At 46.5% G+C, this 20,557-nt stretch overlaps 1 protein-coding gene across 3 annotated transcripts in view; it reads right to left on the reverse strand.

Moving 5' to 3' along the window:
* LOC134969288 (transmembrane protein 272-like) overlaps positions 1-20,557 on the reverse strand; it is a 252,567-nt gene that overhangs the window by 71,427 nt on the left and 160,583 nt on the right. For all 3 annotated transcript variants that reach the window (XM_063945137.1, XM_063945138.1, XM_063945139.1), the window contains exon 3: positions 20,488-20,547. In XM_063945137.1, the coding sequence (XP_063801207.1) occupies positions 20,488-20,547 (60 nt within the window). The remainder of the gene's footprint in view (positions 1-20,487; positions 20,548-20,557) is intronic.

The following is a 20,557-nucleotide window of genomic DNA, read 5'->3' on the forward strand; positions in this document are numbered from 1 at the left end:
TATTTTTTGTTTATTTGTGCTGTACCCCAATGTACTATACAGTTTTTATTTTCATAAGTACTGTGACACTGCCAGTCAGACCGCAGTATATTATTTCCTGCTCATACACGTATTGTGCGACGCTGTCAGTGAAGCTAAACCGCAGTGTGTAATAATATATATTTCTGACTCATTTGTGCAACACTGTTACCGCTGGAGTGGGAGATAAAAAATTAATACATATTTTGACTCATTTGTGCGACACTGTAACCAGTGTGTGATATAAAAAATAATATATATTTTGATTTAAATTAATATTTTGTGCCGTGTCAACCCAGTATACGTCCAAGGACTGCAGCTGCTCCATCCACCTAGGGGTGTTCTGTCAGTCCACCCAAAATATAGACATCTTTTGAAAAAATATTTTCTGCTGTATCCTCCCAGTATACAGCCTGCGTGGTCCGTCCATTTCAGATTGCTGTGTCCGTAGCTCATATTCTTATGTTATAATTGATTGTCCTATTTTCATAATTCTTCTTATCACCACACTGTGATTAATTCAAATTAATAGCATTAATAATAATTATAAATTAAATTTAAATTAAATTAATATAACTAACCTTCTGCATATCAATGGTATCTTTGAGGATCAGAAAAACGTAATCCTAATTTGAAAATATTATTTAACAGATGATTAGCGAACCTTCTCATGTCAAGGATATCTTTAATGAACAGAAGAACTTGATCCTAATTTTAAAATAATTTTAACAGATGATTAATATATATTATTAAATGCCACATGTTTGCTGCCCACTGCTGTCGCTTAGCTTAGTCATCCAGCTACCTCAGTGCAACCTTTTGGCCTAAACTGGATAAAAACAATATTGTGAGCTGTGATGTGTTCAGAATAAACTGGAAATGAGTGGAAATGAATGTTATTGAGGTTAATAATACTATAGGTACAAAAACACCCCCAAATTCTGTTATTTTAGCTGTTTTTATGATTTTATTTTTTTCGATTTTTTTTTTTCTTCCAAAAAATACATATGCAAAACCAAAACCTGCAAGGGTGGTTTTGGCAAAACCAATACAGATCCAAAACACAAAGAAGATATAGATCCAAAACCAAAACACAAAACAGGAACAGACCCTGACGAAGCTAATGCGAAACGTATGTAGGACCTGAACGTCCTACGTGTCTGTTCCTTCTGTCATATTACAAAAAAATGTATTAACACACTGTACTTACTATATTTAAAAATGGGCAGTGTAATGTGATGCCGCTTGATTATATTACGGCTCAGAGAGAGTGTTAGTAATTTAGCCTATCACACACATTGTGTACAAGCTACAGCATGTAAAACCTCCTCGGCACCTGAGACAGGATGTCTGTTATAGTGTGATACAGATGATCTATATATATATGAATATCTTTCACTATCTGACCGCAGAATAGCTGTATCAGACCTTGATTAAAAGATCATTGGTATTTGCGTGCCCCTGTTATTGTCCGTATTAGTCTGATTACAGGAAATTTAATGCAAAGTCTATGTGTGTTCAGTAAAATAAAATACAGACACTTTGAATAAACTATATAATATCGATTATACGTGACACTTGAGACAGAGGGCGCAAGCGGATCCGGTATAGGCAATCTGTACACACGCCCTGTACAATTTAACCATAGCGCGGCTCCATTGGATTCCCAGTAAGGGATTAATAGTGAGAGTACGTCCATATGCAGGTCCGCATTAGCGTGATCACAGGAAACCGGTGTATAGGATGGCTTCTCACTACTCAATCGTATAGTGATAAAAGTGGATCCCAAATAGGGATTTATTAATATCAGCACAAGTATGCTAGTATTTATGCCAGTCTGGCCACGAACAGTTTATATATACAAAGACCTAGAATATTCGGCTGTGGAACTGAACAGGATAGTTCCCATAAGAGATATAGTTTCAATCAGATAAAGTGATCTCCTGACCAGTCTATAATAGGATACTAGCAATTGACATATTGTGCTTAACAAATAACATATTATATATTCATCTCCTGTATGTCTCAGATACTCTTATAGACTAATACCATACTATTTTAGCACCTCACACTGTGTATGCACAAATGAAGCAGCGCATATATTAAGATTCATATCTATCTCTTTTTGATAGAGATAAGATGTATTGTGCCATTATGGAGAGATTTATTAATCACATAATATGATCATAATATGCTCATGAGCACATAACTTTATCTATTGGAAATATAACTGCAGGAATGCCCATTAAAATAACATATGTGGCGGAGTCAGACGCCTGACACTAGAAGTGAGAGGTGAATAAACAGCATATCTGATTCTGCATAAGTAAGTTACTATAGCAGGGGTGGCCAACCAGTCTGAGACAAAAGAGCCAAAAATATCTTGTTAGGTACATCTAAGAGCCGACATCGAACCAAAGTTGCATGTGTAAAAATGGGGTGTGGCCTTGTTCCTGCTAGGCCACGCCCCTGGTACAAAAAAAAAGTCAGATACAACATAAAATATATTAAAAATGCTACTTCCACATAAAATAATTGAAAGGGCGATCCACATAAAATATATTGAAAAAGACAGATTCACATAATACACTTCATCTCCACCATGTGTCACTACAGCCAGCACCCTTCTATGTCACTCAAGTCAGCTCCCCTATGTGTCACTCCTGCCAGCACTCTCCTGTGTCACTCCAGTCAGCTCCCCCTTGTGTCACTCCTGCCCACTCTCATGTGTCACTACAGTCCCTGAACTCTTGCCATTGCAGCAGCGCCTTATTTGTCCTGTTTCCCGGTCGGTGTCTCAACTCTAGTATCTGGCTTCCTCAGTTGTCAGTCCCCATAATGCTGCTGCGTGTCTGGCTGGAGTGCAGCGGATACCGGATCTGTTGTGCACCTCAAGTGTCGGGAGCCACATTTGAATAAAGAAAGAGCCACATGCGGCTCAAGAGCCACGGGTTGGCCACCGCTGTACTATAGGATCATTCCCCATATATACCAGCAACCTGACACTATAAGTGAGAGGTGAAATTATTATATACTTAATACTGGATATTGGGGACACCTAAAAATTAAGCGACATATTACATGTGGATGACAATGTATTAACGTATCCAATACCATATGTTACAGGTGTACTGTGCAGATACCGTATGATGTTGGGAAGTATTTTTAGGATCCTATAGTATACGGTAAGTTAAACACCTGACACTATAAGTGAGAGGTGGACCAATATTATATCTGACAATGGGGCAGATGTATTAACCTGGAGAAGGCATAAGGAAGTGATAAACCAGTGATAAATGCAAGGTGATACACGCACCAGCCAATCAGCTCCTAACTGGTATTTACATATTGGAACTGATTGGCTGGTGTGTTTATCACCTGGCATTTCTCATTGGTTTATCACTTCCTTATGCCGTCTCCAGGTCAATACATCTGCCCCAATATTAGATACCTGACACTACAAGTGAGAGGTAAAGTATTGGATACTCAATACTCAAGGAGCCATCATATATTATATTACAGTGATAGGTGAATCACATAAACATCATATTGTACATTAAATATGGAAGATATCTCGGAACACTATATTTGGAATTAAATATAAAGATATAAAACCTATCTGTGCAATATAGGTCGTTTGAGTCGGTTATAGCACACTGTTAGACATACAGGATTATTGTATTACATCACTAAAGATTGAGACAGGCCCGGCGCTACCCGCTCAGCGAAGGGATGCAGTGCAGGGAGGCGCTGGGACGGATAGGCGCTTCCCCTGCTCTGCATCCCTTCCCTGCTGCGCCGTCCTGTCCCCACTCCTGCTGGTGCTGCTGCCAGTGCTGTGTCTGTCACTGTATGACAGGCACTGGCAGCGGGCACCTGCAGCATGAAACGCCTCCTCCCTCCCCTCCCCTCACCTCACCTGTGCTGTGTGACAGCGCCAAGTACGGGACAGAAGGGGGCGGAGCTACACGGGGACGGAAGGGGCGTGGCTAAACGGCCCAGAAGGGGCGGAGCTAAACGGACCAGGCTGCTGTACAGAGGGAGACTGGCTTAGGTAAGTGGAGGTTGAGAGAGAAGTGTGTGTGTGTGTGTGTGTGTGTGTGTGTGTGTGTGTGTGTGTGAGGTATGTCTGTGCGCGCGCTTTATGGACGCTACTACTGCGGGGGCATTACGTATAACGACGCTACTACTGGGGGAGGCATTACATGTAAGAACGCTACTACTACTGGGGGGGGCATTACGTATAAGGATGCTACTACTACTGGGGGGGGCATTACGTATAAGGACGCTACTACTACTGTGGGGGGGGGATTACATATAAGGACGATACTACTACTGGGGGGGGCATTACGTATAAGGACGATACTACTACTTGGGGGCATTATGCATAAGGACGCTACTATTACTGGGAGGCATTACGTATAACAATGCTACTACTGGGGGGAGGGCATTACGTATAAGGATGCTACTACTGCGCGGAGCATTATGTATAAGGACGGTACTACTACTGGGGGCGCATTACATATAAGAACGCTACTACTACTGGGAGGGCATTACGTATAAGGACGCTACTACTACTGGGGGTGCACTACGTATAAGGACGCTACAACTACTGGGGGGGCATTACGTATAAGGATGCTACTACTTCTAGGGGGGAATTACGTATAAGGACGCTACTACTACTAGGGGTGCACTACGTATAAGGACGCTACTACTACTGGGGGGGCATTACGTATAAGGACGCTACTACTACTGGGGGGACATTACGTATAATAAGAATTTACTTACCGATAATTCTATTTCTCGTAGTCCGTAGTGGATGCTGGGAACTCCGTAAGGACCATGGGGAATAGCGGCTCCGCAGGAGTCTGGGAACATCTAAAGAAAGCTTTAGGATCACCTGGTGTGCACTGGCTCCTCCCCCTATGACCCTCCTCCAAGCCTCAGTTAGGATACTGTGCCCGGACGAGCGTACACAATAAGGAAGGATTTTGAATCCCGGGTAAGACTCATACCAGCCACACCAATCACACTGTACAACTTGTGATCTGAACCCAGTTAACAGCATGATAATAGAGGAGCCTCTAGAAAAGATGGCTCACTACAGCAATAACCCGAATTTTTTGGTAACAATAATTATGTACCAGTATTGCAGACAATCCGCACTTGGGATGGGCGCCCAGCATCCACTACGGACTACGAGAAATAGAATTATCGGTAAGTAAATTCTTATTTTCTCTGACGTCCTAGTGGATGCTGGGAACTCCGTAAGGACCATGGGGATTATACCAAAGCTCCCAAAACGGGCGGGAGAGTGCGGATGACTCTGCAGCACCCAATGAGAGAACTCCCGGTCCTCCTCAGCCAGGGTATCAAATTTGTAGAATTTTACAAACGTATTTGCTCCTGACCAAGTAACTGCTCGGCAAAGTTGTAAAGCCGAGACCCCTTGGCAGCTGCCCAAGATGAGCCCACCTTCCTTGTGGAGTGGGCATTTACAGATTTTTGGCTGTGGCAGGCCTGCCACAGAATGTGCAAGCTGAATTGTACTACAAATCCAACGAGTAATAGTCTGCTTAGAAGCAGGAGCACCCAGCTAGTTGGGTGCATACAGGATAAACAGCAAGTCAGATTTCCTGACTCCAGCCGTCCTGGAAACATATATTTTCCGGGTCCTGACAACGTCTAGCAACTTGGAGTCCCCCAAGTCCCTAGTAGCCGCAGGCACCACAATAGGTTTGGTTCAGGTGAACGCTGAAACCACCTTAGGGAGAAACTGAGGACGAGTCCTCAATTCCGCCCTGTCCGAATGGAAACTCAGATAAGGGCTTTTACAGGATAAAGCCACCAATTCTGACACGCGCCTGGCCCAGGCCATAGCCAACAGCATGACCACTTTTTCTGTGAGATATTTTAACTCCACAGATTTAAGTGGGTCAAACCAATGTGACTTTTGGAACCCAAAAACCACCTTGAGATCCCAAAGTGCCACTGAAGGCACAAAAGGAGTCTGTATATGCAGTACCCCTTTAACAAACGTCTGAACTTCAGGGACTGAAGCTAGTTCTTTTTTGGAAGAAAATCGACAGAGCCGAAATTTGAACCTTAATGGACCCCAATTTCAGGCCCATAGATACTCCTGTTTGCAGGAAATGTAGGAATCGACCCAGTTGAATTTTCTCCGTCGAGCCTTACTGGCCTCGCACCACGCAACATATTTTCGCCAAATGCGGTGATAATGTTTTTCGGTTACATCCTTCCCGGCCTTGATCAGGATAGGGATGACTTCATCCGGAATGCCTTTTTTCTTCAGGATCCGGCGTTCAACCGCCATGCCGTCAACGCAGCCGCGGCAAGTCTTGGAACAGACAAGGTCCCCGCTGAAGCAGGTCCCTTCTTAGAGGTAGAGGCCACGGATCCTCCGTGAGCATCTCTTGAAGTTCTGGTTACCAAGTCCTTCTTGGCCAATCCGGAGCCACTAATATAGTGCTTACTCCTCTCCATCTTATCAATCTCAGTACCTTGGGTATGAGAGGCAGAGGAGGGAACCCATACACTGATTGGTACACCCACGGTGTTACCAGAGCATCTACAGCTATTGCCTGAGGGTCCCTTGACCTGGCGCAATACCTGTCGAGTTTTTCCCAACGGTTTATAATCATGTGGAAGACTTCTGGGTGAAGTCCCTACTCTCCCGGGTGGAGGTCGTGCTGAGGAAATCTGCTTCCCAGTTGTCCACTCCCGGAATGAAAACTGCTGACAGTGCTATCACATGGTTTTTCGCCCAGCGAAGAATCCTTGCAGCTTCTGTCATTGCCCTCCTGCTTCTTGTGGCACCCTGTCTGTTTACGTGGGTGACTGCCGTAATGTTGTCCGACTGGAACAACACCGGCTGACCTTGAAGCAGAGGTCTTGCTAAGCTTAGAGCATTGTAAATGGCCCTTAGCTTCAGGATATTTATGTGAAGTGATGTCTCCAGGCTTGACCATAAGCCATGGATATTCCTTCCCTGTGTGACTGCTCCCCAGCCTCGCAGGCTGGCATCCGTGGTCACCAGGATCCAGTCCTGAATGCCGAATCTGCGGCCCTCTAGAAGATGAGCACTCTGCAACCACCACAGGAGGGATACCCTTGTCCCTGGTGACAGGGTTATCCGCTGATGCATCTGAAGATGCGACCCGGACCATTTGTCCAGTAGGTTCCACTGGAAAGTCTTGCGTGGAATCTGCCGAATGGGATTGCTTCGTAGGAAGCCACCATTTTTACCCAGAACCCTTGTGCATTGATGCACTGAGACTTGGTTTGGTTTTAGGAGGTTCCTGACTAGCTCGGATAACTCCCTGGCTTTTTCCTCCGGGAGAAACACCTTCTTTCTGGACTGTGTCCAGGATCATCCCTAGGAACAGAAGACAAGTCGTCGGAACCAGCTGCGAATCTGGAATATTGAGAATCCAATCGTGCTGCCGCAACACTACCTGAGATAGTGCTACACCGATCTCCAACTGTTCCCTGGATCTTACCCTTATCAGGGAATCGTCCAAGTAAAGGATAACTAAAAATTCCCTTCCTTTGAAGGAATATCATCATTTCGGTCATTACTTCAGTAAAGACCCGGGGTGCCGTGGACCCTCCCTACGGCAGCGTCTGAACTGATAGTGACAGTTCTGTACCATAACCTGAGATACCCTTGGTGAGAAGGGTAAATTTTGACATGAAGGTAAGCATCCTTGATGTCCCGAGACATCATGTAGTCCCCTTCTTCCAGGTTTGCAATCACTGCTCTGAGTGACTCAATTTTGAATTTGAACCTCTGTATGTAAGTGTTCAAAGATTTTAGATTTTAAAATCGGTCTCACCGAGCCGTCTGGCTTCGGTACCACAATAGTGTGGAATAATACCCCGTTCCCTGTTGCAGGAGGGGTACCTTAATTATCACCTGCTGGGAATACAGCTTGTGAATGGCTTCCAAAACTGCCTCCCTGTCAGCGGGAGACGTCGGTAAAACAGACTTTTTGGAAACGGCGAGGGGAATACGTCTCGAATTCCAATTTTGTACCCCTGAGATAACACCTGAAGGATCCCGGGGTCTACTTGCGAGTGAGCCCACTGGGAACTGAAATTCACTGAGAACGGGCCCCCACCGTGCCTGAACTTGTAAAGCCCTAGCGTCATACTGAGGGCTTGGCAGAGGCGGAAAAGGGTTTCTGTTCCTGGGAACTGGCTGATCTCTGCAGCCATTTTCCTCTACCTCTGTCACGAGCAGAAAAGAGGAACCCTTTTGTCCGCTTGCCAACCAGGACTGCGCCTGATAATACGGCGTCTTATTTTGAGAGGCGACCTAGGGTACATCCCCTTTTTTTAAGGCAATACTTCCAAATGCCGTTTGGAATCCCTGACCACTTTACTGGTAGAATACAACGCACTTATACTTGATGCCAGTCGGCAAATATTCCGCTGTGCATCATGCATATATAGAAATGCATCTTTTAATTGCTCTATAGGCAATAATATACTGTCCTTATCTAGGATATCAATATTTCCAGTCAGGGAATCCGACCACGCCAACCCAGCACTGCACATCCAGGCTGAGGCGATTGCTGGTCGCAGTATAACACTAGTATGTGTGTAAATACATTTTAGGATACCCTCCTGCTTTTTATCAGCAGGATCCTTAAGGGCGGCCATCTCAAGAGAGGGTAGAGCCCTTGTTCTTACAAGCGTGTGAGCGCCTTATCCCCTGTAGGGGGTGTTTCCCAACGCACCCTAACCTCTGGCGGGAAAAGGTATACTGCCAATAACCTTTTAGAATTATCAATTGTTATCGGGGGGAAACCCACGCATCATCACACACCTCATTTTATTTTTCAGATTTAGGAAAACTACAGGAAGTTTTTCCTCACCAAACATAATACCCCTTTTTTTTGGTGGTATTCATATTATCAGAAAAGTGTAAACATTTTCCATTGCATCAATCATGCAATGAGTGGCCCTATTGGAAATCACGGTTGTCTCTTCACCGTCGACACAGGAGTCAGTATCCGTGTCGGCGTCTGTATCTGAGGTAACGGGCGCTTTAGAGCCCCTGTATGAGACGTCTGGACATGCACAAGCTGAGTAGCCGGCTGTCTCATGTCAACCACTGTCTTTTATACAAAGCTGACACTGTCACGCAATTTCAACAGTACATCCACTCAGGTGTCGACCCCCTAGGGGGTGACAACACTATTACAGACACTCTACTCCGTCTCCACATCATTTTTCTCCTCATACATGTCGACACAAACGTACCGACACACAGCACACACACAGGGAATGCTCTGATAGAGGACAGGACCCACTAGCCCTTTGGGGAGACAGAGGGAGAGTTTGCCAGCACACACCAGAGCGCTATATATATATAGGGATAACCTTATATAAGTGTTTTTTCCTTTATAGCTGCTGTATTGTTTATACTGCGCCTAATTTGTGCCCCCCTCTCTTTTTTAACCCCTTTCTGTAGTGTAGTGACTGCAGGGGAGAGCCAGGGAGCTTCCCTCCAACTGAGCTGTGAGGGAAAATGGCGCCAGTGTGCTGAGGAGATAGGCTCCGCCCCTTTCTTGGCGTCCTTATCATCCGTTTTTCTGTATGTTTTGGCAGGGGTTAAATGCATCCATATAGCCCAGGAGTTATATGTGATGCATTTATTTTAGCCATATAAGGTTTTTATCGATTTATTGCGTCTCAGGGCGCTGCCCCCCCAGCGCCCTGCACCCTCAGTGACCGGAGTGTGAAGTGTGCTGAGAGCAATGGCGCACAGCTGCGGTGCTGTGCGCTACCTTATCTGAAGACAGGATCGTCTTCTGCCGCCGATTTCACCGGACCTCTTCGCTCTTCTGGCTCTGTAAGGGGGCCGGCGGCGCGGCTCCGGGACCCATCCAGGCTGAACCTGTGATCGTCCCTCTGGAGCTAATGTCCAGTAGCCTAAGAAACCCGATCCACTCTGCACGCAGGTGAGTCCGTTTCTTCTCCCCTTAGTCCCACGATGCAGTGAGCCTGTTGCCAGCAGGTCTCACTGAAAATAATAAACCTAAACTAAAACTTTCACAAAGAGCTCAGGAGAGCCCCTAGTGTGCACCCTTCTCGTCGGGCACAGAAATCCAACTGAGGCTTGGAGGAGGGTCATAGGGGGAGGAGCCAGTGCACACCAGGTGATCCTAAAGCTTTCTTTAGATGTGCCCAGACTCCTGCGGAGCCGCTATTCCCCATGGTCCTTACGGAGTTCCCAGCATCCACTAGAACGTCAGAGAAAAGGACGCTACTACTACTGGGGGTGCACTACGTATAAGGACGCTACTACTACTGGGGGGGCATTACGTATAAGGACGCTACTACTTCTAGGGGGGAATTACGTATAAAGACGCTTCTACTACTGGGGTTGCACTACGTATAAGGACGCTAGTACTACTGGGGGGTATTACGTATAAGGACGTGTCTACTACTGGGGGTGCACTACGTATAAGGACGCTACTACTACTGGGGGGCATTATGTATAAGGATGCTACTACTACTGGGGGGGGCATTATGTATAAGGACACTACTACTACGGGGGGGACATTATGTATTAGGACGCTACTACTACTGGGGGGGCATTATGTATAAGGACACTACTACTACTGGGGGGCATTATGTATAAGGATGCTACTATTACTGGGGTGCATTACATATAAGAACGCTACTACTACGGGTGGGGCATTACGTATAAGATTAATAAGATTGTGCTACATTGTGGCGTAATTTTAAATGGGGGTAACTATTATTGTGTGGCCATGCCCCTTACTTGTGAGACCACACCCCTTTTCCCGGCACGCGCCAAAGGAATATGGGAGGGCGCAAATTTATAGTTTGCAGGGGGGCGCCGAACACCCTAGCACCGGCCCTGGATTGAGACACATAATTTGCATCCAAACCCTAAGGAGTCTGGGCAACACGCCAAAAGCTTTTATAGACGCACTAAAGTAACAGCTCTAACTCAATTGTATCAATATACACTGCTCAAAAAAATAAAGGGAACACTAAAATAACACATCCTAGATCTGAATGAATTAAATATTCTTATTAAATACTTTGTTCTTTACATAGTTGAATGTGCTGACAACAAAATCACACAAAAATTATCAATGGAAATCAAATTTATTAACCCATGGAGGTCTGGATTTGGAGTCACACTCAAAATTAAAGTGGAAAAACACACTACAGGCTGATCCAACTTTGATGTAATGTCCTTAAAACAAGTCAAAATGAGGCTCAGTAGTGTGTGTGGCCTCCACGTGCATGTATGACCTCCCTACAACGCCTGGGCATGCTCCTGATGAGGTGGCGGATGGTCTCCTGAGGATCTCCTCCCAGACCTGGACTAAAGCATCTGCCAACTCCTGGACAGTCTGTGGTGCAACGTGGCGTTGGTGGATGGAGCGAGACATGATGTCCCAGATGTGCTCAATTGGATTCAGGTCTGGGGAACGGGCGGGCCAGTCCATAGCATCAATGCCTTCGTCTTGCAGGAACTGCTGACACACTCCAGCCACGTGAGGTCTAGCAATGTCTTGCATTAGGAGGAACCCAAGGCCAACCGCACCAGCATATGGTCTCACAAGGGGCCTGAGGATCTCATCTCGGTACCTAATGGCAGTCAGGCTACCTCTGGCGAGCACATGGAGGGCTGTGCGGCCCCCCAAAGAAATGCCACCCCACACCATTACTGACCCACTGCCAAACCGGTCATGCTGGAGGATGTTGCAGGCAGCAGAACGTTCTCCTTGGCGTCTCCAGATTCTGTCACGTCTGTCACATGTGCTCAGTGAGAACCTGCTTTCATCTGTGAAGAGCACAGGCGCCAGTGGCGAATTTGCCAATCTTGGTGTTCTCTGGCAAATGCCAAATGTCCTGCACGGTGTTGGGCTGTAAGCAAAACCCCCACCTGTGGACGTCGGGCCCTCATACCACCCTCATAGAGTCTGTTTCTGATCGTTTGAGTAGACACATGCACATTTGTGGCTTGCTGGAGGTCATTTTGCAGGGCTCTGGCAGTGCTCCTCCTGTTCCTCCTTGCACAAAGGCGGAGGTAGCGGTCCTGCTGCTGGGTTGTTGCCCTCCTACAGCCTCCTCCACGTCTCCTGATGTACTGGCCTGTCTCCTGGTAGCGCCTCCATGCTCTGGACACTACGCTGACAGACACAGCAAACCTTCTTGCCACAGCTTGCATTGATGTGCCATCCTGGATGAGCTGCACTACCTGAGCCACTTTTGTGGGTTGTAGACTCCGTCTCATGCTACCACTAGAGTGAAAGCACCGCCAGCTTTCAAAAGTGACCAAAACATCAGCCAGAAAGCATAGGAGCTGAGAAGTGGTCTGTGGTCACCACCTGCAGAACAACTCCTTTATTGGGGGTGTCTTGCTAATTGCCTATAATTCCCACCTGTTGTCTATTCCATTTGCACAACAGCATGTGAAATTGTTTGTCAATCAGTGTTGCTTCCTAAGTGGACAGTTTGATTTCACAGAAGTGTGATTGACTTGGAGTTACATTGTGTTGTTTAAGTGTTCCCTTTATTTTTTTGAGCAGTGTATAATAGAGATTGTAACTTAACATAGAGCAACTGTTACTTATACTAAGTGATTAAAAAAGGACAGACACAAAACAGACGCTCAGTTTTTTAACCATTCTATGTTTATTGTATTTTTTCTTTTTTGTCTATAGTTCAGTGTTGTTACATTTACACATATTTGTTATTTGTGTGTTTAATATTTTGCATACCAGTCTATCAGCAGGACACACTAAAGTACAACGTGTCATCTATTTTAAATAAAATAATTAAAAGTGACATTTTATATCTTTGTGCACCGAAGACAGATCCTTTTTCTCTCTTTGTTTCTTCCCCTATCTTGCAACACAGGCATTCCCAACCACGGTCCTCAAGGCACACTAACAGTGCAGGTTTTAGTGATATCCAGGCTTCAGCACAGGTGACTTAATTGGCAGCTCAGTTATTTTGATTTAATCATCTGTGCTGCAGCCTGGATATCACTAAAACCTGCACTGTTGATGTGCCTTGAGGACCGTGGTTGGGAATGCCTGTTGCAACATATGATAACTGAAGACTGCAGGACTGAATATGCACTGGTAACTGAACAATGGGGGTCATTCCGAGTTGTTCGCTCGGTAAGTTTTATCGCATCGCAGCGATTTTCCGCTTAATGCGCATGCGCAATGTCCGCACTGCGACTGCGCCAAGTAAATTTGCTATGCTGTTAGGATTTTTACTCACGGCTTTTTCATCGTTCTGACGATCGTAGTGTGATTGACAGGAAATGGGTGTTACTGGGCGGAAACAGGCCGTTTTATGGGCGTGTGGGAAGAAACGCTACCGTTTCCGGAAAAAACGCAGGAGTGGCCGGAGAAACGGGGGAGTGTCTGGGCGAACGCTGGGTGTGTTTGTGACGTCAAACCAGGAACGACAAGCACTGAACTGATCGCAGATGCCGAGTAAGGTTGAAGTTACTCAGAAACTGCTACGAGGTGTGTAATCGCAATATTGCGAATACATCGTTCGCAATTTTAAGAAGCTAAGATTCACTCCCAGTAGGCGGCGGCTTAGCGTGTGTAACTCTGCTAAAATCGCCTTGCGAGCGAACAACTCGGAATGAGGGCCAATGATAACTGAAGTAATGAGATGGTTGACTGCTGGGAACAACCAGGTGCTGGGTGTGTGCTGATTGATTGCAGAGTGCTGGCAGCCTGAACCTTGTAGCTGTTATGATTCCCGTACTCCAGACCAGAGGAGATCTTATGGCAGAGGTCTGAGTACTGGAAAGATATACTGGTTGTGGGAGCAGGAGAGCCTAGTAACCCCTGGCGCCCTAACTCCGTTGTCTCGCCCGTGTTATCAGAAATCCCCTGCGAGACTATGGTTGCTTGAGCCCATGGCAGCCGCGTTCGAAGGGCGGATTATGTCTGCCCAACCCCGATGCCCCCTCAGGTCTTAATGGGAGACAAAGGGAAATCCGAGACAGGGTGATAACAAGGGGCCCTCTGACTAAGCAACCAGGCCAGGGGTTACAAGCTAACTAACTAAACCAAAAAAGTATGTGCGGACTAGCCGCCAGGGAAAAGGACAACCAAAGATCCACTGATCCGTAACTCCTATCCAGCACCGCTGGATACCAGAGTGGATCAGGGGGAGCGGAATCCTCCGCAAAAGCTCCAGAACACAAAGATACAAAATAATAAACAGTAAGCGGTCAAGCCGCAACACACGGCTACGCCGCGACTCACGAACACCACAGGATGTTAAAGGTGCTCGGTCAGACTCCAGGAACAGATGACAACTACCGAGTACAGGATCACTGAGGACAGGAACAACCGGATTGAGCAGGACTGGAAACTCTCTGTAACCGACACAGGCAAACAGGAAGCTATCACCGGCGTCTGTGAGAAGTCCAAAGGGTGCTTATAACTGTGAGCTCCCCAATCAGGAGCCAGACTGGGTAATCACAAGTAATGCCGTGCAGCTTGCATGCTGCACGGCCAGCACACCATTATACAATTAGAAAAGACCCAGCAACGGGGAACGCGGCCCGAACGTGGCGTCCCCGTTGCTAGGGTCTGAGCGGCTCCGTGCGCCCGGCGTCCAGCGTTGCCAGGGAGCCGGCGGCTGAACGCGCACGGCGTCCCTGGTTGCTAGGCGCCGGGCCGCACCGACGAGCGGACCCCGGCACCTAACAGTACCCCCCCCTTGAGGAGGGGTCAAGGAACCCCTAAAGCCAGGTTTCCGAGGAAATTCTCGAAAAAATGCCCTCTTGAGCCTCGGGGCATGGAGATCCTTATCCAGGACCCAAGACCTTTCTTCTGGACCATAACCTCTCCAATGCACCAAAAAATAAAGCCGACCCCGGGACAACTTGGAATCAAGAACCTTCTCAACTAAGAACTCCTGCTGACCCTGTACAACTATTGGTGATCTCCCCTGAGATATCTTACGAGGAAATCTACTGGACGAAACATATGGTTTCAGCAATGAGCAATGGAAAGTATTTCCGATCCGTAAAGTTTTTGGTAAACGTAACCGGAAGGCAACTGGATTGACTTTTTTGATAATGTGAAATGGTCCAATAAATTTAGGACCCAATCTGGCTGAGGTTTGTCGAAGTTTAATGTTGCGAGTCGACAACCACACCCTATCTCCTACTTTAAAAGTGCACGGCCGCCGGAGCCTGTCAGAAAATCTCTTTTCCTGAAATGCCGCTTTTCTGAGAGCCAGGTGCACTTTTCTCCAAATGAGCCTAAGATGAGAGGTCAAGGTCAGTGAGGAGACAGAGGAATGTTGAAAAAAGGAATTAGCTCTGGGGTGAAAACCAAAAACTGCAAAAAATGGAGACACATTGGTGGAGGAATGACAGGCATTATTGTAAGCGAACTCCGCCAATGGAAGAAACTCAGACCAGTCATTTTGGAGTTTGGCCGAGTACAACCGCAAATATTGTTTTAGTGATTGATTAACTCGCTCAGTCTGCCCGTTGGATTGGGGATGGTAGCCTGACGTTAAAGATAATTTCATCTTCAATGAGACACAAAAAGATTTCCAAAACAGTGCAATGAATTGTGGACCCCGATCGGAAACAATATCAGTGGGTAACCCATGGAGTCTGAAAACATGGCGGAGGAACAAGACTGCCAATCCCTGGGCAGATGGCAATCGGGGAAGAGCAATGAAATGGGCCATTTTACTAAAACGGTCCACTACCACCCATATGACTCGGCATCCGGCTGACAGAGGGAGGTCCACCACAAAATCCATGGAAATATGAGACCATGGCCTGAGAGGAACATTCAAGGGCATAAGCTGACCGATAGGCAAAGAACGGGGAACTTTATGCTGAGCACAGACCTGACACGAAAAAACAAACTCCTTAATGTCTTTGGAAAGACCAGGCCACCATACTGAGCGGGAGACTAATTCCAAAGTCTTAGCGATTCCCGGATGCCCGGCAACTTTGCTATCATGAAACTCCGTCAAAACAGTTGCTCTCAAAAACTCAGGGACAAAAAGACGACCAGCAGGAGTATTTCCAGGAGCCTGATGTTGAAGCAGCTTTAACTGGGTAAATAAATCCTGTGTGAGGCCTGCCCGAATGACTGAAGACGGAAGTATGGGAGTAACAGGACTGTTGTCTTGAACTGGAAGAAAACTGCGTGACAGGGCATCTGCCTTGGTATTCTTGGAACCTGGCCTGAAGGTGATAATGAATTTGAAACGAGTAAAAAATAAAGCCCAACGAGCCTGCCGGGCATTCAGTCGTTTAGCTGATTCAATGTATTGAAGATTTTTGTGATCAGTCAAAACTGAAATGATATGAGTCGCTCCCTCAAGCCAATGCCTCCACTCCTCGAAAGCCCATTTAATAGCCAGCAATTCCCGGTTACCAACATCGTAGTTGGATTCAGCAGAAGAGAATTTCCTGGACATAAAGGCACAAGGGTGTAATTCAAGGGAATCCGGATCCTTCTGAGATAGGATAGCCCCTACTCCAACCTCTGAGGCATCAACCTCAACAATGAAAGGCAATTCTGGGTTGGGGTGTCTGAGGACAGGGGCTGAGACAAAGGCTTGTTTCAAGGCCTGAAAAGATAGCTCGGCTTCACGTGACCAATTGGTAGGATCCGCTCCCTTCTTAGTCAGTGCCACAATGGGAGCAACTAGGTCAGAGAAAGCGTGAATAAATCTTCTATAGTAGTTCGCAAACCCTAAAAAGCGCTGAATTGCTTTTAAGTTGGTGGGTTGCGCCCAACTAAGGATGGCTTGGAGCTTCTTTGGTTCCATACGGAATCCCCGAGGGGAAATAATGTATCCTAAAAAGGATACCTCCGTGACATGAAATTCACACTTCTCCAGTTTGGCATATAGGTGATTTTCACGTAATTTTTTTAGAACCTGACGCACCTGGGTAACATGTTGTTCTACAGAGTCAGAATAAATCAAAATATCGTCTAAGTAGACTACAACGAATTTTCCAAGAAATTCACGGAGCACATCGTTAATGAGATCCTGGAAAACTGCCGGAGCGTTAGACAGGCCGAATGGCATAACCAGATACTCATAGTGGCCTGACTGAGTACTGAATGCCGTTTTCCACTCATCCCCTGACTTGATTCTGATGAGGTTATATGCTCCTCTCAGGTCAATCTTAGAAAAAATCACAGCCGAACGTAGCTGATCAAAGAGGACAGAGATCAGTGGCAGAGGGTAAGTATTTTTTACTGAGATTTTATTCAAGGCTCTAAAGTCAATGCAGGGTCTGAGTGAACCATCCTTCTTCTCTACGAAGAAGAAGCCTGCACTTAAAGGGGATTTAGATGGCCTGATAAATCCTTTCCCTAGGCTTTCTTTAACATACTCATTCATGGCCACAGTTTCAGGTCCGGACAATGCATATAACCTTCCCTTAGGCAAAGTGGCACCAGGAATTAGCTCAATAGCACAATCATAAGGCCTATGGGGAGGCAGAATATCCGCATTGCCCTTGGAAAAAACATCAACAAAATCCTGGTATTCCACAGGAATGGGTGCGGGAATGGCAGCAGCTATTCTGATGGGAAGCGTAATACATTCCTTATTACAGATGGTACCCCATTGTGAGATCTCCCCCGACTGCCAATCAATGATGGGATTATGAAAGGCCAGCCAAGGGTGACCCAGAACCACTGGAACTGCTGGGCAATGGGTGAGGAAAAACTCAATTTTTTCAGAATGCAGAGCTCCTACCGAGAGTAGAACAGGAGGTGTACAGAGAGAAATAACCCCATTGGACAAGGGACTCCCATCTAAACCATGCATGGTGATACACCTACCCAAGGCTAACTGAGGAATACCTAAGGTCTTGGCCCATGTTAAATCCATAAAGTTCCCTGCAGCTCCACTGTCCACAAAAACAGAGACCGAGGAACAGAGGCTGCCAAAGGAAACTTTAGCTGGGACTAACAGTGAATTATTTGAGGAGATAAGCTGCAGACCAAAGTGAACCCCCTCACAATTCACTTGGTCGAGACGTTTCCCGACTTGTTCGGACAACTACGGGCAAAATGTCCCTTACCTCCACAGTATAAACAAAGACCAGAATTTTGCCTTCTGGTTCTTTCTTCAGGAGACAGTTTGGAGAGACCTATCTGCATAGGCTCCTCTATGTCCACAGGGATGGAAAAAAACACAAGGAGTTGACCCGACAGATGCTCCTTTTTCAGCCCTCCGCTCTCTGAGCCGACGATCAATCTTAATAGAGAGCTCCATGAGTTTATCGAGAGTCTCAGGAGCGGGATACTGAAGGAGACTGTCTTTTATAGACTCTGATAAGCCGAGGCGAAACTGACTGCGCAGGGCTGGGTCATTCCATTCACAGTCGTTCGACCAACGGCGAAACTCCGTACAATAAATCTCTGCGGGATTCCTACCCTGTCTGAGAGCACGCAACTGACTCTCGGCGGATGCCTCTCTATCAGGGTCGTCATACAATAGCCCTAAAGACTTTAGAAAGGCGTCTACAGAAAATAAAGCCGGATCGTCTGTCTTTAAACTAAAAGCCCAGGTCTGAGGATCCCCCTGAAGCAGAGAAATAATAATTCAAACCCGCTGAGCCTCCGTACCTGAGGAGACTGGTCTCAAATGAAAATAAAGTTTACAAGACTCTTTAAAATTAAAAAACTGTTTTCTATCCCCAGAAAAACGGTCAGGCAGATGCATTTTTGGCTCAGGAATGACCCTCGGGGAAGTCCGTAACAGATCTTCCTGTGACCTCACCCGAAGGGACAGATCCTGAACCATCTGAGTAAGTTCTTGAATCTGGCTAACTAGAAGCTGGCCAGGATTTGGCCCGACACCGGTGGGATTCATGAGGCCGACAAATCTCCCAACTGAACAAGGGAAAAATTAACTCCTGTTTAATTTTAAATTTTAGTCTGGCCGGTGATAATGTTATGATTCCCGTACTCCAGACCAGAGGAGATCTTATGGCAGAGGTCTGAGTACTGGAAAGATATACTGGTTGTGGGAGCAGGAGAGCCTAGTAACCCCTGGCGCCCTAACTCCGTTGTCTCGCCCGTGTTATCAGAAATCCCCTGCGAGACTATGGTTGCTTGAGCCCATGGCAGCCGCGTTCGAAGGGCGGATTATGTCTGCCCAACCCCGATGCCCCCTCAGGTCTTAATGGGAGACAAAGGGAAATCCGAGACAGGGTGATAACAAGGGGCCCTCTGACTAAGCAACCAGGCCAGGGGTTACAAGCTAACTAACTAAACCAAAAAAGTATGTGCGGACTAGCCGCCAGGGAAAAGGACAACCAAAGATCCACTGATCCGTAACTCCTATCCAGCACCGCTGGATACCAGAGTGGATCAGGGGGAGCGGAATCCTCCGCAAAAGCTCCAGAACACAAAGATACAAAATAATAAACAGTAAGCGGTCAAGCCGCAACACACGGCTACGCCGCGACTCACGAACACCACAGGATGTTAAAGGTGCTCGGTCAGACTCCAGGAACAGATGACAACTTCCGAGTACAGGATCACTGAGGACAGGAACAACCGGATTGAGCAGGACTGGAAACTCTCTGTAACCGACACAGGCAAACAGGAAGCTATCACCGGCGTCTGTGAGAAGTCCAAAGGGTGCTTATAACTGTGAGCTCCCCAATCAGGAGCCAGACTGGGTAATCACAAGTAATGCCGTGCAGCTTGCATGCTGCACGGCCAGCACACCATTATACAATTAGAAAAGACCCAGCAACGGGGAACGCGGCCCGAACGTGGCGTCCCCGTTGCTAGGGTCTGAGCGGCTCCGTGCGCCCGGCATCCAGCGTTGCCAGGGAGCCGGCGGCTGAACGCGCACGGCGTCCCTGGTTGCTAGGCGCCGGGCCGCACCGACGAGCGGACCCCGGTGCCTAACAGTAGCAGAGAGACTTGCTAGATGAATAGAGACTAGGCTGCAGTCCGTTATATCACACAATGGCTAAGATGTAGCTCTAATACAGAGTCAGGTGTGCTGGAGATGCTCCAGGCTTGTGAGTACAGGCAGGGCTGGAGTGAATAAACTTTGCTGGTGGTAACCACGGAAACACAAACTGGAAGCACACAGAACCATTGTTGCCAGGGTATATATCTAGTCCTTAAATAGTCATGCGGTTCTGACAAAACCTTGTGGCTGTGCATGCTTCCTGGTATGATGGTTGGTACAACATTGCTTATTTTTATTTGCACATCTATGAGGTATGAGCAAAAATAAAGTATAACTTTGTGGCTAATTAACTGTTCAAGGAATATGTAACACGTGGTCAATAGAGCAAAATAAGAGTTTGTAACTTATTAGCTTACAGATATAACAGCAACTAGTTAGTAACTTATAAATGAGGTCTAAAGAAAGCTGATATTATTGTTTATCACTTACCCATTACAATCATAGCTATGCTTAGCCCAATCCAGACAGTTAAAGAAATTATCTGGTAACCTGAAATTCA

The sequence above is a fragment of the Pseudophryne corroboree genome, chromosome 11, assembly GCF_028390025.1.
Source record: "Pseudophryne corroboree isolate aPseCor3 chromosome 11, aPseCor3.hap2, whole genome shotgun sequence".
NCBI classification, from domain to species: domain Eukaryota; kingdom Metazoa; phylum Chordata; class Amphibia; order Anura; family Myobatrachidae; genus Pseudophryne; species Pseudophryne corroboree.